This window comes from Oncorhynchus nerka, linkage group LG2 (genome assembly GCF_034236695.1).
Source record: "Oncorhynchus nerka isolate Pitt River linkage group LG2, Oner_Uvic_2.0, whole genome shotgun sequence".
NCBI classification, from domain to species: domain Eukaryota; kingdom Metazoa; phylum Chordata; class Actinopteri; order Salmoniformes; family Salmonidae; genus Oncorhynchus; species Oncorhynchus nerka.
Window position 1 is genome coordinate 66566011 of NC_088397.1, and position 25611 is coordinate 66591621.

Here is a 25611-nt window from a genome sequence, read left to right on the forward strand (position 1 = left end):
ATGACAGAATTCACAGAGGCTCATGTTGCTGGAGGGAGGAGATTGAACGTCGATCAAAGTCCAAAATCTGAAGGGAAGTCATTAAATGTGTGCTTCCTGTTAATGAACACTGGAGCCTTGAAGAGGCATAAACTCCTCTCTGTTGCATTAAATCATGCATGCGAACACCCATGTCACAGCTGAGGTTCTTTAGTAACGTAGTAGTGTCTGGTTAGCGATCCCTGCTTCCTCCACAGCCCTTATGCCCAGTTCTAGGAGAAAAGAGATCCATCATTTTGTTCTATCTGCCATAGATCCAAAAATAGCAGCTGGCTCCATCCTTCATCTCCAGCCCCACAGCTCTCCTGATCTCAAAAAGTTTGCTTTAGGGGACGGGAAGGGATAGACGGGGGGAGGGTAGTTCAGAAGACATATCACGGACAGACAGGCGGAAGAGGTTTCTCCCTGGCGTCTTCAAGCGTGTGGGTCTGCACGTGTGTCTGTCTGTGGGTCTGCACATGTGTCTGTCTGTGGGTCTGCACGTGTGTTGGGGCTACAGTCAGTGCTGGGAACAGTATACAAACAGCAGCCCACTCAGTCATAATCAGGGCAGTCATTATCATCCAGGCACACACAGCCATGTCTTATACAACAGCACTGTTGCCCTGTGGCAGTTAGCCACACATCCACCGACCATTAATGGACTGATTTGACACAAGGTTCATATGTAATGTAGATTATATGTCATTTATAAACATGGTTACAAATATTTGTTGAAATCTATGAATTCATAGAGGGCGGGATCCCATCTGTGATGATGGTCCTATGATCTAAAGACATGCCTTATATCAATAATAAGACATTGCAAACGGTTAATGTTTATGATAAGCACATACACTACCGTTCAAAAGTTTGGGGTCACTTAGAAATGTCCTTGTTTTCGAAAGAAAAGCACATTTTTTGACCATTAACATCAAATTGATCAGAAATACAGTGTAGACACTGTTCATGTTGTAAATGACTATTGTAGCTGCAAATGGCAGATTTTTTATGGAATATCTACATAGGCGTACAGAGGCCCATTATCAGCAACCACCTGTGTTCCAATGGCATGTTGTGTTAGCTAATCCAAGCTTATCATTTTAAAAGGCTAATTGATCATAAGAAAACCCCTTTGCAATTATGTTAGCACAACTGAAAACTGTTGTGCTGATTTAAAGAAGCAATAAAACTGGCCTTTAGACTAGTTGAGTATCTGGAGCATCAGCATTAGTGGGTTCGATTACAGGCTCAAAATGGCCAGAAACAAAATACCTTTCTTCTGAAACTCGTCAGTCTATTCTTGTTCTGAGAAATGAAGGCAATTCCATGCGAGAAATTGCCAAGAAACTGAAGACCTCACACAACGCTGTGTACTAATCTCTTCACAGAACAGCGCAAACTGGCTCTAACCAGAATAGAAAGAGGAGTGGGAGGCACCGGTGCACAACTGAGCAAGAGGACAAGTACATTAAAGTGTCTAGTTTGAGAAACAGACACCACACAAGTCATCAACTAGCAGCTTCATTAAATAGTACCCGTCTCAACGTCAACAGTGAAGAGAAGACTCCGTGATACTGGCCTTCTTTACGCCTATGTAGATATTCCATAAAAAATTTGCAGTTTCCAGCTACAATAGTCATTTACAAGATTAGCAATGGCTACACTGTATTTCTGGTCAATTTGATGTTATTTTAATGGACATTTTTTTTGCTTTTCTTTCAAAAACAATGACATTTCTAAGTGACCCCAAACTTTTGAATAGTGTGTAATATTTATTAATGGTATAATGTGGGGTTAGCAATGTCCTTTTGGTCAATTATTACCTGATATTTCCTCATTGATTGTAGAGGGTTGTCTGTTAATTTCCTGTTCAGAGAATTGACGGACAATGGGATGGGTTCAAGAGCGAAATAGTTAATCAGGGTACGGGAAAGCAGAAGTTTCTTATCCCGTGTGGACGTACATGTTGATATTCCAGATAGTATTTATGCTAAAGCACGTGTGCACCATTATTGAAGTGTATGTGGATGATAATATCTATGTCAATGACCTGAACAGGGGAGTGTTGTAATATAGCATGCATGTTAATTTTTTCATATTGTCATGTATTCTCATTGGTCAGATGGCTTTCTTAAAAAATATATTTAAAAAAAAAAAAATAAAAAAAAGAGTATGTGACTTTATGATTGGTTGAAAATGGGAGTTGAAGAAGAATACAGTGGGACCACCCCTTGTTTCTAGTTTACTGCTAAACAACATCCCAGGATGCCCTTTTAATTCAGTGTTCAGTTCCCAGGAAGCATTTTGAGTTATACGCTTATTTTCTGGGGCTCATGCCACCATGTTAACAGAGTATTTTGTTTTGGCTCAAGCACATGATTTGGTCGGCTGTTTGGGCTCCAGCTTATTCAAAACATTCCCAACAGGAGCCCTGTGTTTCTGTCAAAGCAATACAGAGAAAGGGAGCAAAGTACACAGCAAGCAAGACTTCACTGTTCAGCATGGGGGGGTTGTGAGGGTGGCTATGGTATGACCTCTGTCAAAAACCTCTCAGAGCAGAGTCATGCAAAAGTTGACTCAAAAGAGGATCCAAATGACTTGTCTTCCACGACAGTCCCTACTCTGTCACGCTCAGGAAAGTCCTCTAACAAGGGGATAAAGGAGTTCAAGTCCTTTCAACAGCAAACACACCCACTCACTTATCGTTAATGAAATATTTTATTACAGTGCCCCAAGGTGGCCACAGCTTTATTTCACTCTGTAATTCCCGAAGCACCTGACCTACAACTACCAAAGTCACTGTCAATAAGCTTTGACACACAACTTTAAAACCATGCGGCTCACATTGATTGCAACAAGTGGTGGTGTTATGAGTTAGAGAGGCAACTTGAACAGAACAATGGTACAGACAACATTACAAAATCTTGCCTAAACTAAAGTGACTTATAAATGGTTCAATTCTCTGACTTAGTGAGCACTTTACAGACTGCAATACTGTAAGCCAGAGTCTATTGCTTGCCGTTAATCATTAATTAATAGGACCAACATAGATGAATGATCTGCCATTGCTTGGAGAGGTCTGAAAAGCTCATTATGGATGTAATGGCTTCATCATTAATAGGCACAGCCGGAGAGCTATGAAAGCACAGCCGGAGAGCTATGAAAGCACAGCCGGAGAGCTATGAAAGCACAGCCGGAGAGCTATGAAAGCACAGCCGGAGAGCTATGAAAGCACAGCCGGAGAGCTATGAAAGCACAGCCGGAGAGCTATGAAAGCACAGCCGGAGAGCTATGAAAGCAATTTACAATATTCTCTTCATTAGTTTCAAATGTTGAGGGGAGGCCAGACCTCATGGGGTCGTTCCACCTCAAAAAGCACGAGAAAGAGTATTTCAACACCCACCATCTCAGATTAGCAATCCTGCAACATCATTTTGTTGAATATAATTTGATCTCTGAGAAATTAAGCTAATTGATTGCACAATTTTTCTTCATTTTAATTTATTGGATTTTTAAAAAATGTACCTTTATTTAAATAGGCAAGTCAGTTAAGAACAAATTCTTATTTTCAATGACGGCCAAGGTTAACTGCCTGTTCAGTGGCAGAACGACAGATTTGTACCTTGTCCAACACTCTAACCACTAGGCTACCCTGCCGCCCCATATAAATATAGTACCTAACATCCGATTTGGACCAAACTTTTTTTTTTCCTAACAAATTATACATGTGGAATCCCCAAAAATACTACCCCAAGAATGAGTATATGGTTTTTAGCATTTGTGGCACAAATCCAATGCAATTCAATTGTACCTATATTTGAATTTTTACTCTTCATGTCCAAATCATCCTAAAGTATTTACAAATGTATTGTGTAGCTCAATTATCTTACTTATAGATTATTTGGATATGAAGCACAAAAAGACTTCAAATAGGTACAAATGACTAGTGCCACAATTGCAACAAAATTGCATTTGAAACTGTGGCCAGGTAAACAAAACCAAAGCATTGGTTGCCATCATACCTGCACCATGAAATGCTTACAGGGTAAGAAAATAAATATGGCATTTTTTGTAATTTTGGTTAACTATCCCTATGAATCACCATAATAGCAGGAAAAGAACCATCTAGTGGTCAGAACCTGGTAATATCAAGATGTACCGAACAACTTCAATTAATAATTTCTCTGAACAAGACGGAAAAAACTAACAAATTCACTGAGAATACATTATATTGGATGAATGAAAACACAGAGCCGCAGCCCCATTCTACTTCCCTACAAACAAACAAAAAGTGCAGTACCTGCAGTCGACAGTGGAATTTTGGACGCAATAATTGGAAAATATCTGCTGCATACTACATTTGAACTGCAGTTATTCTGCAGTTATTTTGGACACAACATTTGCATCATACTGCAGTTATAATGGAATCTTTTTTCGTGAGGGTTGTCAGACAGATAACTGATACTATATACTCGTTGTTGGGGTGGGATGTCCATAGATATATATTCCTAATTTCTTACTCATTGTTAGAAAACGTTTTGGTCCAAATGTTAGGTACTATAATTACTGAATATTATATACATTTTATAAATTAAAATGGCCAATTTGGGTGCAAGCAATTAGCGTAATTTCTCAGAGATCAGATTATATTTCATCAAAATAATGTTGCCAGAATGCTTATTTTATTTCTCAGAGATCAGATTATATTTCATCAAAATAATGTTGCCAGAATGCTTATTTTATTTCTCAGAGATCAGATTATATTTCATCAAAATAATGTTGCCAGAATGCTTATTTTATCTGTTTCTAACTACAGAAACGATTTCAGAACAGTCTGAATTGGTGGTGTCATGGCTTGCTGAAATGACATGGAACGATCCAGTTGTTAGTTGTAGGCTAGTGATTGATTACACGTTTAGGCTACATTATGGGAATCAATCAGCAAACACAAGGCATTTTGTGATAGGCTAGATTGTATTGCCTGCTACTTGAGTGTAATTAAACATTGACATAGCCTAAGTAGCCTATTGTGCGTTGACAGCAAGTTTTCTGTTTTGAATACTTGGAGAGTTAAGACAATTCCCGCGGTGAGAGGCAATCCTCTGATTTATAACAGAAGCAGCAGCGCAGGCTCAGATTTATGTTTACTGGTTCTGATTAATCTGTTCCAGTTGTGCACTGGAGGCTAGAGAACCTCCACTGAAATGGACAAAGTCTCGGGCATGTAGCTACATCAAAATGGCTAATGAGGGAGATTAGTGAGTTTACCTAGCCTCACACACACACTCTACCTCAAAGTTTTTACCATGAATCATTTCCTCTGTCTCGCAACATTGCAACAAATTAGATTGCCAGTTCACGATCGTAAAGCTGGATATAATGCAACGTTCATGCGAATCTTCATTGAATGGATTTCGATTTAGACAAGGAATATAATGTTTGGTGGTACATACCCAAAAGGAGCAGTTTCACTTCTCTCGCCGCCTTCTCTCCATCTTCTCGAAGGTTTTTGTCAATCATTTTGGACCTCTCGGCCGCGGCTTTATCTTCCTGACTCACTGTACACCCCATGGTTCCAAGTGCACGCTTCAGGACTGCTGTTTATCGGAACGATATCACACAAAAATGATGTAGCCTATTTAGGGCTCTATTTCTGTGAGTGTTTATTTTTTTTAAATAGTTCCCAGTCCAGTGTTGTGGGGTTGAGAAATGCAACTTCCTCTTTGAGAAATACGACTGGAAAATAAGTTTGATTCACCCACAAACCAGCATCCAAATGATTTATTAAATTTAGTCCGAATTCACTTTTCTATTCCAGATGTTTCCTCGTTTGTAAACCAAGTTTAAGGCCTATTTTTGAACATTCTATCCAAGCCGACAGAAAAAATGTCATTTGTTTGTCATTACGAGGACACAAACTTTGAGTAACAACAATTTATTTTGAGGGCGCGTCAATAAAATCAGTTAAGTTCACGTTTTAGACCAAGAAAAAGGGTCACGGAACGTCAGCAAAAGTATTCCAGCTGTGAAGACCGCGGAGCAGATCGATTTCCGATGCCAATTTGCAATAAACCAAAATTAAATAAACCACTGTGACGCAGAGCTATGTTGCTCCTCTTCCTCTGAGTTATAATGTAGTCGTTCAGTGTGTGAGTGATGTTATGCACTATTCTCTTCGTTAAGATTTATCACGTTAAAAACCACACCCGTAGCAGCTGTGAAGTTCCTCTCTGCCCAACAAACCGAAGACAGTTCAGTCACCTCCCAAGTCAGCAAAGTGCCAGGGTTTCCACTATAGATAACACAGCCACAAAGTATATGCTAAAAATGTGATTTTTGTCTTAATTTAAATGTAGGGATAGGCATACGATTAACAGTGTGATTAAGGTTAGTGTTAAGATTAGGGTTAGGTTTAAAATCAGATTTTAAGAAGAAACATTGTAAAAATAGGCGGGGTTTATTACTTTATGCCTGTATTAACTAGTGACGACCCAGTGCGAATCGCCCACCTACTTTGCTTCATGGGAAATGTAGTGTTTCATGAAATTGTCGTCAGTGATAAAAACTTTAACATTTAAAACATGATTAATACAGTATTAATACAATATCTAATTTACTCATTCATCTCATTTAATATATCACAACCTATTCGTTATTGCCAATTACAATTTGCTCATGTCAATGGATAGTATAAGGCCAATTTCATTAGGGTGAAAGTTTCTACAAGGACAAATCGATTGAGTTAGTCTTGAACACATAATACATTATTGTAGGGGAAATCAAATTAAACTAGTGATTCAAGGCTTTATAACAAAAAAAAACATTTTATGGACTCTTTAGACGCACATTGTTAGGTCTACCTAACAAGTCTTTTCAGTGGAGTATTTAAACTAAACTAAAATATAAATGTAACAAGTAAGGTGTTGGTCACATGTTTCCTGAGCTGAAATAAAAGATCCCAGAAATGTTCCATACGCACAACAATCTTATTTCTCTCAACTTTAGTGCACACATTTCTTTACATCCCTGTTAGTGAGCATTTCTCCTTTGCCAAGATAATCCATCCACTTGACAGGTGTGGCATATCAAGAAGTTGATTAAGCAGCATGATCATGACACAGATTAACCTTGTGCTGGGGACAATAAAAGACCATTCTAAAATGTGCAGTTTTGTGCCTCAACACAATTCCACAGATGTCTCAAGCTTTGAGGGAGCGTGCAATTGGCATGCTGACTGCAGGAATGTCTACCAGAGCTGTTGCCAGACAATTGAATGTTTTTTTCTCAACCATAAGCCGCCTCAAATGTCTTTTTAGAGAATTTGGCAGTATGTCCAACCGTCCTCACAACCGCAGACCACGTGTGTGGCGTCATGTGGGCGAGCGGTTTGCTTATGTCAACCTTATGAACAGAGTGCCCCATGGTGACTGTGAGGTTATGGCATGGGCATGTGTCACGCCCTGACCTGAGTATTCTTTGTTTTCTTTATATATTTTGGTTAGGTCAGGGTGTGACATGGGTGATGTATGTGTTTTTGTACTGTCTAGGGTTTTTTGTAGGTTTATGTTTTTTTTACCATCTAGGTGTTTATGTATGTCTGTTGTTGCCTGGATTGGTTCTCAATTAGAGGCAGCTGTTCATCGTTGTCTCTAATTGGGAACCATATTTAGGCAGCCATCTTCTTTGGGTATTTCGTGGGTTATTGTCTGTCTAGTTGCCTGTGTCTGCACTATTTATATATAGCGTCACGTTTGTTTGTTGTGTTGTAAGTTTGTTTTAGTGTTCTTTCTTCATTAAATATAGAACATGTATTCATATCACGTTGTGCCTTGGTCACCTCCATTCGACGAACGTGACAGAATAACCCACCATAAAAGGACCAAGCAGCGTGGTAAAAGGCAGCAGCAGCGATCGCAGGACTCGTGGACTTGGGAGGAAATTCTGGACGGCGAAGGACCCTGGGCACAACCAGGGGAATATCGCCGCCCCAAGGCAGAGCTGGAGAGCAGTCGGAGATTGTCGAGGAGTTATTAGACAGATTGGAGGAGAGTGAACGGAGGGGAGATTATGAGACATTCGAGGAGTTGTTGACGAAATTGGAGGAGAGTGAAGAGAGAGCTGTTGGTTTGGCGTAGTATGCACGGCATGCACGGCACTCACCAGACATGTCACCATGTTTGGGATGCTCTGGATCAATGTGTATGACGGCGTGTTCCAGTTCCCGCCAATATCTAGCAACTTTGCTCAGCCATTGAAGTGGAATGGAACAACATTCCTCAGGCCACAATCAACAGCCTGATCAACTCTATGCGAAGATGTGTCACGCTGCATGAGGCAAATGGTGGTCACACCAGATACTGACTGGTTATCTGATCCATGCCCCAACCTTGTTTTTTAAAGGTATCTGTAACCAACAGATGTATATCTGTTATCCCAGTCATGTGAAATCCATAGATTAGGCCCTAATGAATGTATTTCAATTGACTGATTTCCTTACATGAACTGTAACTCCGTAAAATCTTAGAAATTGTTGCATGTTGCGTTCATACAGTATTTTTGTTCAGTGTACTTTTCAGCTTGTTAAAGACTAACTCATCATGTTAAGAGACCTGTCAACATTGCTCTCACTGTTTACCATTTGTAAAAAGCAAGTAGAGAAAGAATCATTTCCTTTACTGTCAAAGCTCTTATTCAGAGTATGCATAAGCAACCCACTTATGGCTCTTGAGTCTCCCCTTGTGGTCTTGGCTGTGCACACGATTCTGATCAGAATGAAAATACTTTTTTTTTTAAACAATTTTTTATTAGTTGGCTCAGGATGCATTATTGACCTTAATCAGTGAATCGGAACTCAAAACTTTAAGACATTGAATGTCAGCTATTAAGATCGTATCAATTAGATGCTATATTCTACACTGGTGTATGCCTACTGATCAGGTGACTCCATTTCCTCTTAGCTAACTGATATGGCAGGTACTGTATCTGAAAGTGAGTGAAACATATTTCTGCACACTGAGATCTTTGACGAAAGGAATATCAAATCAAATCAAAATATATATATCAGCAGTTGTCACAAAGTGCTGTACAGAAACCCAGCCTAAAACCCCAAACAGCAAGCAATGCAGGTGTAGAAGCATGGTGGCTAGGAAAAACTCCTTAGAAAGGCCAGAACCCAGGAAGAAACCTAGAGAGGAACCAGGCTCTGAGGGGTGGCCAGTCCTCTTCTGACTGTGCCGGGTGGAGATTATAACAGAACATGGCCAAGCTGGTCATCTATGAAAATTTGAACATCAAGGTCAAATAATAATAATCACAGTGGTTCTAGAGGGTGCAACAGGTCAGCACCTCAGGAGTAAATGTCAGTTGGCTTTTCATAGCCGATCATTCAGAGTATCTCTACCGCTCCTGCTGTCTCTAGAGAGTTGAAAACAGCAGGTCTGGGACAGGTAGCACGTCCGGTGAACAGGTCAGGGTTCCATAGCCGCAGGTAGAACAGTTGAAACTGGAGCAGTAGCATGGCCAGGTGGACTGGGGACAGCAAGGAGTCATCAGGCCAGGTAGTCCTGAGGCATGGTCCTAGGGCTCAGGTCCTCCGAGAGAGAGAGAAAGAAAGAGAGAGAGAGAATTAGAGAGAGCATTCTTAAATTCACACAGGACACTGGATAAGACAGGAGAAATACTCCAGATATAACAGACTGATCCTAGGAGGCTGAGACAGGAGGGGTCGGGAGACACTGTGGCCCCATCCGACAATACCCAACTGACTTTACTTTCACTGAACATTTCTGATTACAAGATAGCTTAATATTAGTTGACAACTACTACGCATTCTTTGCCAGACTTGGCCTCAACCTCTTGGTTGACAGCAAACTGACCTTTCTGCCACACCATCAGGTCAGTGTGTGACAGAGATCAGCTACAGTAAGTTACTGTGAATTTTACAATAATTAGTTACAGCAAGCTGACAGTAACTTATTGAATAATAACCAGGAACTTCCTGTCGCCAACTGCTATTAAGTTACTGGAAAAGGCACAGTGTCACGTTCTGACCATAGTTCTTCTGTGTTTTCTTTGTTTAGTGTTGGTCAGGACGTGAGCTGAGTGGGCATTCTATGTTGTGTGTCTAGTTTTCCCATTTCTATGTTTGGCCTGATATGGTTCTCAATCAGAGGCAGGTGTTAGTCATTGTCTCTGATTGGGAACCATATTTAGGTAGCCTGTTTTGTGTTGGGTTTTGTGGGTGGTTGTCTTCTGTCTTTGTGTCTATGCACCAGATAGGACTGTTTTGGTTTTTCACATTTGTTGTTTTGGTATTTTGTAGTGTTCACGTTTATGGTCTTTATTAAACATGTTGAACTCTAACCACGCTGCGCTTTGGTCCGATCCTTCGTCCACAGAAGAAAACCGTTACACACAGTTACCTAAGAGTGCAGCTCTTGATTTTCACAAGCTTTTACAACAATTGTAGAACTGGAGTGGACAAACGAGTGGACAAACAAGTTGGTCAACCTTCATCAACATAATGATAAAACCATAATGATAGAAACACTTTCATTAATGGTTGGCAGAAATACAAGATATTTTAGACCATGCCTCCACATACACTAATGAATCCCCGCCAGCACATTGCCACCACCTACATTTCAAAGTACGGTAATGATTGTACCTTATATTTAATATGTGGAGTGGCTACTGATAGAGAGTTTCTGTATCCCAATATGGATATTTCTAAGAATGTGCAGGATTTTTTTAATATAGTTGAGTGCCCACTCAACTGTCTAGGTAGAGTGCTCTGCTTTTTTTATTTTTTCAGGAGGGGAGTAGGCTACATGCAGCTATGTACATGTTTTACACAAAATACACTATCAATATGTTGGTACAAACATAGTTGTCAGTATTGCAAACATAAACAGGCAGTCTAGTGATTTCATGTTCTTCTCAGCTGCTGAGTTACATGCAGCTATTCACTCTCACCATGATATCAGCATATGGCATAACTATGGCACCGGCAATGCAAAAGAAACACCCATTGTCAGACTCTTTTTACTGGTCCGGATACACGCTCGGCTGCCTAGAATGTTCGGCTGCCTAGATGTGGAACACAGCAAGACACAGGCTGTGTTGGAGAGCATCACAACCGTGATGTATCATGGCTAAATTATGACTGACTGACTGATCTACAAATACCAATAAGTCATTATTTATGATGCAAGGTGATTTGTAGATCAGTTAGTCGGCAGTTGCCTGCACTGTCGGCTGCAATGTCGAACAAGCCCACAGACACGCGGTCTAATTAGTGATTGAATGTTATTTTTTCAGCATCATAGCAAACATTGGCTAAGCGGCTCAGGAGACAGACAGGCAGTCAAAGTAGTGTTCTTTTTTTGGAACTACGATATGACAGCAACTATAAAGATTAGCCTACATCATTACACAAAACATGTTTTTGGCAGAGATTCATGTGTACACTAAATATATACTTGAGGCTGATATTTGAGGCTACTCTTCACCAACTTCATCCTGCCATAACCCTAATGATAGATTTGATTTCTGAAGCCAATGTGGCATGTTTCATTTATTTTCTTTCTATGAATTTGGCTGCATTCTTAGACTCTCTGGGACACGAGTGCATGGATCCCCAATCTACCTCTGTTGCACTTTCATTAAATGGGGTGCACAAATCTGTCTGCTTTGTTTGCCACAGAAACTCTTACTGTTCTGCAGTAGGCCTGATTTCGAACCCAGGTAGTTATATTGGTGCTGTGACATGCAGGAGACCTGGTTCGAAACCAGTCAGTCACAAGAGCAAGATTAAGTAGGGAGTGATGACAGGGCTATTCAACAATTTTCTTATGGGGGCCAAATTGCCCTTTTTGTGACACTCCCTTTTAACATGTCCTGCGCAGCCTTTGAGGGGAACAGAAGGCACGTCCATGTTCCAGAGAGTCTATACGTTCAGGAATAGCTTATAGCCAAAACGGTTCAAATGCTATGTGGCATTCAACATGCTACATTGGCTTCAGAAACCGCAGGAAGCTTATTTTTACCACAGAGACCCTTTCATTCTAACTGATCTTCTCTACCTTTCCTGGCTGGCAAAGTACCAGAGAACTGAATTTGAAAATGTAATCTGGATGGGGCTCCCGAGTGGCACAGCGGTCAAGGCACTGCATCTCAGTGCTAGAGGCGTTACTCCAGACCCTGGCTCGATTCCAGGCTGTATCACAACCGGCCGTGATTGGCATGCACAGTATGAAGCAATATGTGTATTATACCTTTTATTGTACATAGCGTCATAGTGAGGGACAGATTTGGTGCAATAGGACAGATTTAGAAGTTCCAAAATCATGATGATGAAAAATTTAAATAATAATGTTATTTTATTGTTTTTATTGCAACATTGTTTACAGTACAATAAATGCCAGCAATGTATTCAAATATATTGACATTCAAAATGAAAATGAAGGGCAAAATAGTTTAAAAGCACTTTTAAAATGATTACATTTCTCTTTTTAATTATCTGACTAAAACTACAGTTCTTGCTTTTTACATTATACAAACTAGATATGCATATTGAATATAAAGGGTTTACATTTATATACATTATTTAGAAATGCTGGTTGAAGTTGATATTTCATGAACTATACCGATTTCATTAAATCACACAAGGAAATGAGAGAACTGTATAAGGAGCGTTACCAGACAGTCAGATATCATCTCAGCCACTTTCAGAATGTCTCCCCCTGGTGTTACACATGGTATGTGTAAGGGCTGATCTGTCAGAGAATAACATACCAGTTGTATATGAAATCAGAATAACACAAACATGTTGTTAAAATATGACTTTAAACACGGATCTTTATTTAAATAGAAACAAATTCATCCATTAAGCTATTAAATAAATGAGTAATAGATAGAGAGAGCAGAGCTGGCTGATCCTGATGTACTGTATACCGGCTCATGCAGACTGGTTATTCTTTAAGGAAACATGTATTAATGATTGATTGAGAGAAGAGTTTGTTGCGCTTTACAACCAAGTTTGACAGCACAATGATACAATATTCATATACAAAATTACAGCACTCACTGTAGTGTGGAATCTGTAACTTCATCACAAGGAAAACAACAGAGAGAGACAGGAGACATTCCATCTGACTACTGTATCAAACCTGCTCAACACCTGCAAGAGTTGGCAGACAGTCCCCAAAAGCAGCTACAGGGATGCCTAGAAACTGACCAGAAATACTATTCCACTCATACCTGACAACAGAGCAGTCTGAGATTATGAAAGGTTCATAGTCAGGCTTTGAATCTTATTTGACTCATTTGGTAAGAGTCAATGGGATTCATAAGCCTAGGATTTACACATTACACTTATGGTTCATGTATCCATTGATCGTTTCACAATACAATAGTGTATAAGTAAGTACCACAATTAAAAGATGGTAGAGCCATGTTTCATTTCAACAACACAGACACACTCACAATCCTTACAGTACATCCACTGTACATAATTGAGTTCACTCCATACTGGAGCAGACGCACAGACACACAGCATGATCACACACCATGTACACACCATGTTCACACACCATGTACACACCATGTTCACACTTAAATCACTGCAGGGCTGCTAAACACTATGCAGGCAGAACAGGAGAGAAAGAGCTTCAAGTAGTTGGAGGAAACGTCTTTGTACCATGTTAGACCTTAAATACATATTGTTTTGTAATGTAACATACATAGGATTATACTATTTACTTAGGCTTTAGACGTTTAGATTTTTCAGAGATTGACATTTGTATTATAAAGGGTTGTCCCTTAAAATCATATCTATAAAACGTATGAGTATCTTACAAATAAATTGTTTGCATTTCAATTGATTAATGGCTATAGGAAGAAGTTGTACATATCAGATGACAGTGCTATAACTAACCACCTACTTCTCAGTGATGTTAGAGAGGCGTTGATACCACATTGTGTGCTTATCATGGCACCATGCCACTAGACTGAACTTTAGTTAGGGGAAAAAACAAGCTTGTCCTGGAAATAACCATATTTACACACGTCATCCTTGATTCTCCACATAATGAATAGAGTTTTCTTTATATTTTTGGGTTATCTCTGATCACGTTCAGTAAATGTTCAGAAACAACACAACAACAAACCCAGGTAGAGAGCCTCCTCCGCCACTAAGGACACTGGTCCTAGTGAGTGCTCAAATGATCTAAACATGACAATGCAGAGATATACACCCCCACCGATCCAGGACCAAGTTAACGATAACCTCCACCTCTAAAATAGACCCTTATACTGAGATTATAGGCAGGCATTCCTTCAATTTTAGACATCAGAGCTGCTCCTTGAACCATGAAAAAGCTATTCTGATATGGTTCAGTGCAAGTAACAAAGAGACACACCAATGTGATATGATAGCCTTGATACTGTTGCTGAGGATAGACTCAAAAGGTCCATATTATACCCTTTATCAAATAAAAATTATAAAAAAATAATTCTCTGTATATATATCATACTCTACTGTAATGGTAGAGTCAACCTACTCTATACACACTGTATACACTGTACAGTCGCATATCAGTTGTATGGTTCCATCCTCTGATATCTATGAGGACTGAAGCCGAGCGTCTAGTAGGACGACACCTGGCCACCAGGGTGACAGCAACACGGGTCACTGGATGATGCCACTGTCCAATAGCTTTTAATGCTACATTTCCTCAGCTATTGCACAGAATCTTGCCATTACCTAATTTCATGAATAAATTAATACAGTAGACTTTGGCTACAAATATAAAATAACTGTCCAACCCCCAACGATCTGTTGTGCCTTCTTCTCCCCTACTGTTGAAGAAAGCTACGTGGTTGTTTAGACTAAAGTTTGGCAGTTAGATTCTTGCTGTGATTCACAGAGTACACGTTTATAGGGTAATGGGTTATGGGTCTGGTCTGGGGGCAGGGCTGGAATGGGATGTGGTGGCAGATTCAGCGAGCCAGCTTGACTTTACATTTGTTTCGAATGCACTATCTTCGTCCAGCGGGGAGCAGAAACCTCCAGAAGACTGAACTCCCCATTTCTAGACACTCTGGCCCACTCTTTCTGGAGGAAGAGATAGTACATCCTCTACAAAATATGACCCATGAAAACACAGAGAAAATACCATACAGGTCTAGATTTACAACATAAAAACTGAAGACGGTAGAAGCCGTCTAGTGACCGCTGCTGGCTTTGCTACTCCCCGACGTCCAATCAATGAGGATAAAGCTCAGGCTCATTATCATAAACAGGAAGCCTATTCCAGCGAAGCAGGCAGCCTGCAAGAGAGAGGTAGATGAGAGGGAGAGAGAGAGAGTGAGAAAGAGGGAGGGAGAGAAAGAGAGAGAGAAAGAGAGAGGGGGGGAGAGTAGAGGAGAGAGAGTGAGGAAGGATGTGAGAGGGGTAATGCACATAGTTGATGACTCTGTCACTGAGTTTCAGCCTTAATGCACTCAAAGCTATTAAATCATTATTATTGTAGTCTAGGGCTTGTGTATACATTTCTGAATTGTAATTATGATATTAGAGTGGCATGACATTAAAACTGCCTTACTCACTCAGAAAATATATCGAAAGGATTCTGAATGGATGAGTGAGTAAAATGGATCTGCATCGTCTATATTTAGCAATTCAAACATCGTTTCAGCAGATAATCTCCAGGCACACTCTCTGTAGTTATTCTTATCTAATTGAAAGCTCACAGTCAAATTCCTATTATGTTATATTCTATTATGTTATATTCTATTATGTTATCATCTATTGTGTTATATTCTATTATGTTATATTCTATTATGTTATATTATATTTTGTTATATTCTATTATGTTATATTATGTTATATTCTATTATGTATTATTCTATTATGTTATATTATATTGTTATATTCTATTATGTTATATTGTATGATGTTATATTCTATTATGTTATATTATGTTATATTCTATTGTTATATTCTATTATGTTATATTCTATTGTTATATTCTAGTATGTTATAATCTATTATGTTATGTTATATTCTATTATGTTATATTCTATTGTTATATTATATTATGTTATATTCTATTGTTATATTCTATTATGTTCTATTCTATTATGTTGTATTCTATAATGTTATATTCTATTATGTTATGTTCTATTATGTTCAATTCTATTATGTTATATTCTAAGTATGTTATATTCTATTGTTATATTCTATTGTTATATTCTATTATGTTATATTCTATTGTTACATTCTATTATGTTATATTCTATTGTTATATTCTTTTATGCTATATTCTATTATGTTATATTCTATTATGTGCACTTATGCTTAATTGTTTACATGTCCATACTAAACAAACCGGAAAGATATTTGTCATGTGGGCTCCCAAGTGACACAGCAGTCTGAGGCACTGCATCTCAGTGCTAAAGGCGTCACTACAGACCATGGTTCGATTCCAGGCTGTATCACAACCGGCCGTGATTGGGAGTCCAATTGGGCGGCGCACAATTGGCCCAGCATCGTTAAGGTTTTGCCAGGGTAGGACGTCATTGTAAATAAGAATTTGTTCTTAACTGGCTTGCCTAGTTAAATAAAATATGTGTAAAAAATACATAATCTTTAAAAACCAATATTTAACAGTAATGAGTTCCAGTAAGACATGACAGTAGTCTTTGGTGCTAGGGGCCATCGCTCACCAGGATTTTGGGGGTGGAGCGCATGGGCTCCTCCTCTTTGGGTACGATGCGGATGTAGAAAACAGCAGGGAAGATGAAGATGAGGCAGGGGGCAGATGTGGCACCTGAGCGAGGAGAGGACAAAGACACTCTTTAGCCATTGTGTCAAACAATGAGCTTCACAGAACTGTAGAATAACAAGAGCGCAATTTAACAGTGAGGAGGTAGCCTAGCGATGTCACGACTGTCAGAATGACACCAGCAGAAACTAAATAAATACAATTCAAAAGGCTTTATTGGCATGGAAAGTCTTAAACTTAGTGTTAAACACAACAGATTACTGTTCACTCAAAAATACGAATGAAACTACTCAGAGTAGGGGACAATAAAATGCTAAAACTAAGGCATTATAATCCTTGAGGAAATGATTGAACGTTTCAGTTGCATAACGATCACAAGACTTTGATTAAGGTTTATAGTATGCATTCCTGAGGTGATTTAAGAGCTTTCCCCTAAAATGCCTCCAAATCCGTCATTGAGGATTTCATGCATAGGGGATCAAAAGGTCTAGGGCCAAATGAAAGATGCTGTGATCATTAAACTGTGGGGTGGCAGGTAGCCTAGAGGTTAGAGTGTTGGACTAGTAACCGAAAGGTTGCAAGATCAAATCCCCAAGCTGATGAGGTAAAGATCTGTTGTTCTGCCCCTGAACAAGGCAGTTAACCCACTGTTCCTAGCACATCATTGAAAATAAGAATTTGTTCTTATGGGCTTGCCTAGTTAAATTAAGGTAAATAAACTGTGAGGGCACTTGGTTTACTGTAGAGTATGTGAGGGCATATAGATCTCTGTCTGTCTGTACAATTACATTTCCTCTTAGTAAAGTCATGATGATAGTGGAGAAGATTAGACTGCTTCATTCCAAAAGGGTCTGAATTAAAAGTATATTCCTGAAGTAAAGTTAATAATTGTTTTACATTTTGGCACAAATTTTAATTATGCATTCTACTGTATATTATATAAATCAATGTCCTACCTCGATAAATCACAAATCAAGTACCAAACGTTTGAATTTTTTTACAAATCATCTTCATTCCTAAGCTTTCGCTCATAGGCAGTTGTGCCCTTTTCTATCCAATGAAGTCCAATTTCATGTAGCCTTGCGTCATAAGGAATAGTTTCTAGAGATGTGCATTTAAAAAATTCCTACCAATGATGCCGAAGATGCCCAGGATGTTAGGCGCGAAGATGACCAGCATGTTGATGAGAGTGAGCAGTGTGACAGCGATGGCAATGTGACGGGGCCAGTAGAATGTCTTGTTGGGGAAAAACAACTGCTGGATGGCTCTCCTTACCTGATGAGAACACGAGGAGAAAAGCACAGTCACAACACTATTCTTATTCACAGACACACCCTTCCATCAAAGAGGAGCAGAAAGCCACTGCTTTAATATAATAATATGCCCTTTTTACAGATGCGTTTATCAAAAGTGACAGCCAGTTTACATTTTAAGTAAACATAATATACAGTGCATTCAGAAGGTATTCAGACCCCTTCCCTTTTTCCACATTTTGTTAAGTTACAGCCTTATTCTAAAATGGATTACATGTATTTGTTTCCCCATCAAATTACACACAGTATCCCATAATGACAAAGTGAAAACAGGTTTTTAGACATTTTAGCAAATATGTTACAAATAAAAACAGAAATACCTTATTTACATAAGTATTCAGACCTACGAGACTCGAAAATGAGCTCAGTTGCATCCTGTTTCCAATGATCATCCTTGAGATGTTTCTACAACTTGATTGGCTTCCACCTGTGGTGAATTCAATTGGTTGGACATGATTAGGAAAGGCACACACCTGTCTGACAGCTGACATTTCAGAGCAAAAACCAAGCCTTGGGGTCGAAGGAATTGTCTGTAGAGCTCCGAGAAAGGATTGTGTCGAGGCACAGATGTGGGGAAGGGTACCAAAACATTTCTGCAGAATTGAAAGTTCCCAAGAACACAGTGGCCTCCATCATTCTTAAATTGAAGAAGTTTGGAACCACCAAGACTCTTCCTAGAGCTGGCCGCCCGGCCAAACGGAGCAATCGGGGAGAAGGTCCTTGGTCAGGGAGGCGACCAAGAACCCGATGGTCACTCTGACAGAGCTCCAGATTTCCTCTGTAGAGATGGGAGAACCTTCCAGAAGGACAACCATGTCTGCAGCACTCCACCAATCAGGCCTTTATTGTAGAGTGACCAGACAGAAGATACTCCTCAGTAAAAGGCACATTATTTTTTTTCAGCGGCAGGGACTGGGAGACAAGTCATGATCAAGAGAAAGATGAACGGAGCAAAGTACAAAGCGATCCTTGATGAAAACCTGCTCCAGAGTGCTCAGGACCTCAGATTGGAGCGAAGTTTAACCTTCCAACAGGACAACAACCCTAAGCACACAGCCAAGACAATGCAGGAGTGGCTTTGGGACAAGACTCTGAATGTCCTTGAGTGGGCCAGCCAGAGCCCGGACTTGAACCCGATCGAACATCTCTGAAGATCTTAGAATAGCTGTGCAGCGACGCTCCCCATCCCACCTGACAGAGCTTGAGAGGATCTGCAGACAAGAATGGGAAAATTCCCAAAATACAGGTGTGCCAAGCCTGTAGCATCATACCCAAGAAGACTCAAGGCTGTAATCGCTGCCAAAGGTGCTTCAACTAAGTAATTAGTAAAGGGTCTGAATACTTATGTAAATGTGATATATACGTTTGTTTTTGTATAAATTTGCAACAATTTAAAAAAAAACGTTTTTGCTTTGTCATTATATGGTATTGTGTGTAGATTAATGAGGAAATGTTTTTTCAATCCATTTTAGAATAAGGCTGTGACGTAAAAAATGTGGAAAAATACAAGGGGATTGGATACTTTCTGAATGCACTGTACATCTTTACTTACACAGTTTCATTGAGCCAGACACCATTTGTGCTGAGGGAACTAGGCTACTCACAGGGAAGAGCACTATGGGGACGGTGAGTGTGACAGCAGTGAGCACGGCCAGACGGACACACAGGATCAGGGTGTCGTACGGGTCCAGACGGCTGTAGGTGTGCAGCAGCTCTGACTCCACCTCACCTGTAGGGGGCAGACACACAGGAGGAGGGCTTAGAGAAGCATCAATAACCACCAACTCCAGTAAGAGCAGAACATGTAGTACAAATCATATGCAACATATCATTCACAACAATGTTTTTTCCATCAGACGGCATATAAAATCTGTCTTACACGTTAGATGCTGCTCATCATTTTGCTCAGAGCCTTATACTGAGATATAGGTAACTGCCAAAATAAAGGAAACACCAACATAAAGTGTTTTAATAGGGCGCTGGACCACCACGAGCCAGAACGGCTTCAATGCACCTTGGCATAGATTCTACAAGTGTCTGGAAATCTATTGGAGGGATGCGACACCATTCTTCCACCAGAAATTCCATAATTTGGTGTTTTGTTGATGGTGATGGAAAACATTGAGATCTGGAGATAATTTTCATGCTCATCAAACCATTCAGTGACCACTCGTGCCCTTTGGATGGGGGCATTGTCATACTATCGTAGCATAGCCATGGTAGCCAAAATAATGGCCTGCCCAGAATTATACCCTAAGCATGAAAGGATGTTAATTGTTTAATTAACTCAGGAACCACACCTGTGTGGAAGCACCTGCTCTCAATATACTTTGTATCCCTCATTTACTCAAGTGTTTCCATTATTTTGGCTACCATGTCTATGCTGCCATAGTATGATAATGCCCCCATCCAAAGGGCACGCGTGGTCACTGAATGGTTTGATGAGCATAATGGTGTTTCCGTTATCTGTATATACTACAGTAATATACTGCTCTGACTGTGCTTATAACAATGTCATAGAATAGAATCACTGGGATATCACAAACCAGTCTGACATGAACAATGGACACTAGGAGGAGTAGTTACTTCATTATGTTTCTCTACCACTATCTAAACTTCTGAAGCCACATGACATGACCCATCGTCCCCATCTGAGACTAACTAACTGATTTTACAACAGCCTCTCAAGCCTAAAAGAGCTGTGTCCATGCAAATGGATGGCAAACGTGAGAAGTGGCTTTGCTGTTAGCGAAATGAACTAGCCTGAAACTCATGTAAAATGGGCCTGAGAAAAAAACATGAGATTCAGCAGCAGGATGAGCAGCAGTGAAAAGAGAGAGAGACGGAGAGAAAACATGGGAGAGAGAGAGAGAACATGGGAGAGGGAGAGAAAGAGAGAGAAAAGGAAGGGAGAGAGAGAGAGAACATGGGAGAAGGAGAGAAAGAGAGAGAAAATGAAGGGGGAGAGAGAGAACATGGGAGAGGGAGAGAAAGAGAGAGAAAAGGAAGGGAGAGAGAGAGAGAACATGGGAGAAGGAGAGAAAGAGAGAGAAAAGGAAGGGGGAGAGAGAGAACATGGGAGAGGGAGAGAAAGAGAGAGAAAAGGAAGGGAGAGAGAGAGAACATGGGGAGAGAGGAGAGAGAGAGAGAGAGAGAGAGAGAGAGAGAGAGAGAACAGGGGAGAGGGAGAGAAAGAGAGAGAAAAGGAAGGGGGAGAGAGAAAATATGGGAGAGGGAGAGAAAGAGAGAGAAAAGGAAGGGAGAGAGAGAGAGAACATGGGAGAGGGAGAGAAAGAGAGAGAAAAGGAAGGGGGAGAGAGAAAACATGGGAGAGGGAGAGAAAGAGAGAGAAAAGGAAGGGAGAGAGAGAGATAACATGGGAGAGGGAGAGAAAGAGAGAGAAAAGGAAGGGGGAGAGAGAGAGAACATGGGAGAGAGAGAGAGAGAGAGAGAGAGAGAGAGAGAGAACAGGGGAGAGGGAGCGAGAGAGAGAGATAGAGAACAGGGGAGTGGGAGAGAAAGAGAGAGAAAAGGAAGGGGGAGAGAGAAAACATGGGAGAGGGAGAGAAAGAGAGAGAAAATGAAGGGAGAGAGAGAGAGAACATGGGAGTGGGAGAGAAAGAGAGAGAAAAGGAAGGGGGAGAGAGAAAACATGGGAGAGGGAGAGAAAGAGAGAGAAAAGGAAGGGAGAGAGAGAGAGAGAACATGGGAGAAGGAGAGAAAGAGAGAGAAAAGGAAGGGGGAGAGAGAAAACATGGGAGAGGGAGAGAAAGAGAGAGAAAAGGAAGGGAGAGAGAGAGAGAACATGGGAGAGGGAGAGAAAGAGAGAGAAAAGGAAGGGAGAGAGAGAGAACATGGGAGAGGGAGAGAAAGAGAGAGAAAAGGAAGGGGGAGAGAGAGAGAACATGGGAGAGAGAGAGAGAGAGAGAGAGAGAGAGAGAGCATGGAGAGAGAGAGAGAGAGAGAGAGAGAGAACAGGAGAGAGAGAGAGAGAGAGAGAGAACAGGGGAGAGGGAGCGAGAGAGAGAGATAGAGAACAGGGGAGTGGGAGAGAAAGAGGTAGTGACATGGAGGTGAGGTGCCTCACCATAGAAGGTCAGGTATCCAAACAGAGCAGCCAGGAAGTACATGGTGTACATGACTACAATGGAGATGTTGGACACATGCTGCATCCTTTGCTTGGTGGGGCTGAAATCAGATAATATTGCATGATGTGATGTCACACACACTTACACACACCATACACACAGACACACACACACACACACACACCAACATACCCACAAAGACAAACAAAAAAGGCCAGTTTTATCTTTTGTCATCATACTGTACTTTGACTGAGATTGTTTCAGAAGTTACATAAGATCCAAGACTCAAAGGAATGTAATATTGTGGCTGAACACGTCAGATGAATCTAAAGAGACAGATGTTATAGTGGGTTCAACAGGGCAGCAGGATGATTATCCAGATTATGACCAGGCTAGCCATGTGTATTTACACATGACATTACTGAGAATGCAAGGCAGTGTGCTATATGACACAGGCATATGAGTAGCCAAGCACATAGCTGACATAATGATTTTCCTATCTGCAGTGTGACTGAACTGAATTCAGGGTCCAATAGTAAACAGCTACAGCGCTGCATCCTGTTGCAAGTGGAGCACCTACTTTTTGAGCTCGGTGTAGATGGGCAGGACCTCAGGGTGGCACACAAAGGCAAATGCCAGGATTGGGATGGTGTAGGCCGTCTGGAAAAAATAGAACACTATGAAGTATGTTTGGACATTTTATTAGGATCCCCAATAGCTGTTGCAAAAGCAGCAGCTACTCTTCCTGGGGTCCAACACAAAACATGCAACATAATACAGAATGACATAATACAGAACATTAATAAACAAGAACAGCTCAAGGACAGAACTACATACATTTTTAAAGGCACACGTAGCCTACATACCAATACATACACACAAACTATCTAGGTCAACTAGGGGAAAGGCGTTGTGCCGTGAGGTGTTGCTTTATCTGTTTTTTGAAACCAGGTTTGCTGTTTATTTAAGCAATATGAGATGGAAGTTCCATGCAATAAGGTCTCTGTATAATACTGTACGCTTTCTTGAATTTGTTCTGGATTTGGGGACCGTGAAAAGACCTCTGGTGGCATATCTGGTGGGGTAAATGTGTGTGTCAGAGCTGTGTGTATGTTGACTATGTAAACAATTTTGGGATTTTCAACACATGAATGTTTCTTACAAAAAGAAGAAGTGATCCCCTCAACTTTTAGCCAAGAGAGACTGGCCTGCATAGTATTCATATCAGCCCTCTGATTACAATGAAGAGCAAAATGTGCCGCTCTATTCTGGGCCAGCTTCAGCTTAATAACTAGGTCTTTCCTTGCAGCACTCGACCATAATCAACCATAACCATAATCAAGATAAGATAAAACTAGAGCCTGCAGGACTTGCTTTGTGGAGTGTGGTGTCAAAAAAGCAGAGCATCTCTTTATTACAGACATGCCTCTCCCCAACTTTACAACCATTAAATCTAAATGTTTTGACCATGACAGTTTACAATCTAAGGTAACAACAAGTCATTTTGTCTTAACATTTTGTTCAACAGCCATACCATTCATTACCAGATACAGCTGAGGTCTAGAACTTAGGGAATGATTTGTACCAAATACAATGCTCTTAGTTTTAGATGTTCAGGACCAGTTTATTACTGGCCACCCACACAGTCACCATGGATAAGGCTGCACCAGCCCCAGCCGTCTTACCCCCAACCCATCGTTTTACTAGCCATTAGGGCCTTGACGCACACATCACACAGAGCTAATTGTTTCCCTGTGATTAACTTGGAACTACTGACCAGCTTTAGCCGACTAACCGATGCCTGGGTTGTAAGCTGATCAGCAGGAGGGATTGGCCTAACTAGCCTGGGTGACTAAGGAAATCTCACACATCTTTAAGGGATGCTAATAACAGGATTATATATGTATAACAATAGGATTATATATATATACTAGTCAATACTCTACTGCTAATTCTTCAGTGTATGACTGACTACAAAAGACCACAACTATACTGTTACTATTAGTACGGCATAATATGTATATCATATATAATGGCAATTGATGTATTTAACCACTTCAATAGCCCTAGAGTAGAATAGGCGTAGACATTGCCATAGTCAGACAACATGAGTCACAGAAAGGCCAGGCCTTTCCATCAGGGTCATTTACCTAGAATTAACCCACAGAGAGAGGACTGTTATGAGTCTGATAACCCTAACCCAGAGAGAGAGGACTGTTACTGTGTCTGATAACCCTAACCCAGAGAGAGAGGACTGTTACTGTGTCTGATAACCCTAACCCAGAGAGAGAGGACTGTTACTGTGTCTGATAACCCTAACCCAGAGTTGGCTCACAGAGAGAGGACTGTTACTGTGTCTGATAACCCTAACCCAGAGAGAGAGGACTGTTACTGTGTCTGATAACCCTAACCCAGAGAGAGAGGACTGTTACTGTGTCTGATAACCCTAACCCACAGAGAGAGGACTGCCTGCGGACCTGGCATCCTTTCACTCCCTCCTCTCTACATTTTCCTCTTCTGTCGCTGCTGCTAAAGCCACTTTCTACCACTCTAAATTCCAAGCATCTGCCTCTAACCCTAGGAAGCTCTTTGCCACCTTCTCCTCCCTCCTGAATCCTCCTCCCCCTCCCCCCTCCTCCCTCTCTGCAGATGACTTCGTCAACCATTTTGAAAAGAAGGTCGACGACATCCGATCCTCGTTTGCTAAGTCAAACGACACCGCTGGTTCTGCTCACACTGCCCTACCCTGTGCTCTGACCTCTTTCTCCCCTCTCTCTCCAGATGATATCTCGCGTCTTGTGACGGCCGGCTGCCCAACAACCTGCCCGCTTGACCCTATCCCCTCCTCTCTTCTCCAGACCATTTCCGGAGACCTTCTCCCTTACCTCACCTCGCTCATCAACTCATCCCTGACCGCTGGCTACGTCCCTTCCGTCTTCAAGAGAGCGAGAGTTGCACCCCTTCTGAAAAAACCTACACTCGATCCCTCCGATGTCAACAACTACAGACCAGTATCCCTTCTTTCTTTTCTCTCCAAAACCCTTGAACGTGCCGTCCTTGGCCAGCTCTCCCGCTATCTCTCTCAGAATGACCTTCTCGATCCAAATCAGTCATGTTTCAAGACTAGTCATTCAACTGAGACTGCTCTTCTCTGTATCACGGAGGCGCTCCGCACTGCTAAAGCTAACTCTCTCTCCTCTGCTCTCATCCTTCTAGACCTATCGGCTGCCTTCGATACTGTGAACCATCAGATCCTCCTCTCCACCCTCTCCGAGTTGGGCATCTCCGGCGCGGCCCACGCTTGGATTGCGTCCTACCTGACAGGTCGCTCCTACCAGGTGGCGTGGCGAGAATCCGTCTCCTCACCACGTGCTCTCACCACTGGTGTCCCCAGGGCTCTGT

General features: G+C 41.0%; 2 protein-coding genes across 3 annotated transcripts in view; both read right to left on the reverse strand.

The window, feature by feature from the left end:
* LOC115140088 (guanine nucleotide-binding protein G(i) subunit alpha-2-like) overlaps nucleotides 1-6282 on the reverse strand; it is an 89014-nt gene extending 82732 nt beyond the window's left edge. The window contains exon 1 of the mRNA XM_029678164.2: nucleotides 5475-6282. Coding sequence (XP_029534024.1) covers nucleotides 5475-5592 — 118 coding nt within the window. The 5' untranslated portion in view covers nucleotides 5593-6282. The remainder of the gene's footprint in view (nucleotides 1-5474) is intronic.
* A 6100-nt stretch (nucleotides 6283-12382) lies between these two features.
* Nucleotides 12383-25611, reverse strand: part of LOC115140095 (sodium-coupled neutral amino acid transporter 3-like) — a 75230-nt gene continuing 62001 nt past the window's right edge. For both annotated transcript variants that reach the window (XM_029678177.2, XM_029678188.2), the window contains 6 exons: nucleotides 22790-22869; nucleotides 22209-22309; nucleotides 19726-19850; nucleotides 17939-18083; nucleotides 16750-16853; nucleotides 12383-15351 (listed from right to left, as the gene is read on the reverse strand). In XM_029678177.2, coding sequence (XP_029534037.2) covers nucleotides 15247-15351; nucleotides 16750-16853; nucleotides 17939-18083; nucleotides 19726-19850; nucleotides 22209-22309; nucleotides 22790-22869 — 660 coding nt within the window. In that variant the 3' untranslated portion in view covers nucleotides 12383-15246. The remainder of the gene's footprint in view (nucleotides 15352-16749; nucleotides 16854-17938; nucleotides 18084-19725; nucleotides 19851-22208; nucleotides 22310-22789; nucleotides 22870-25611) is intronic.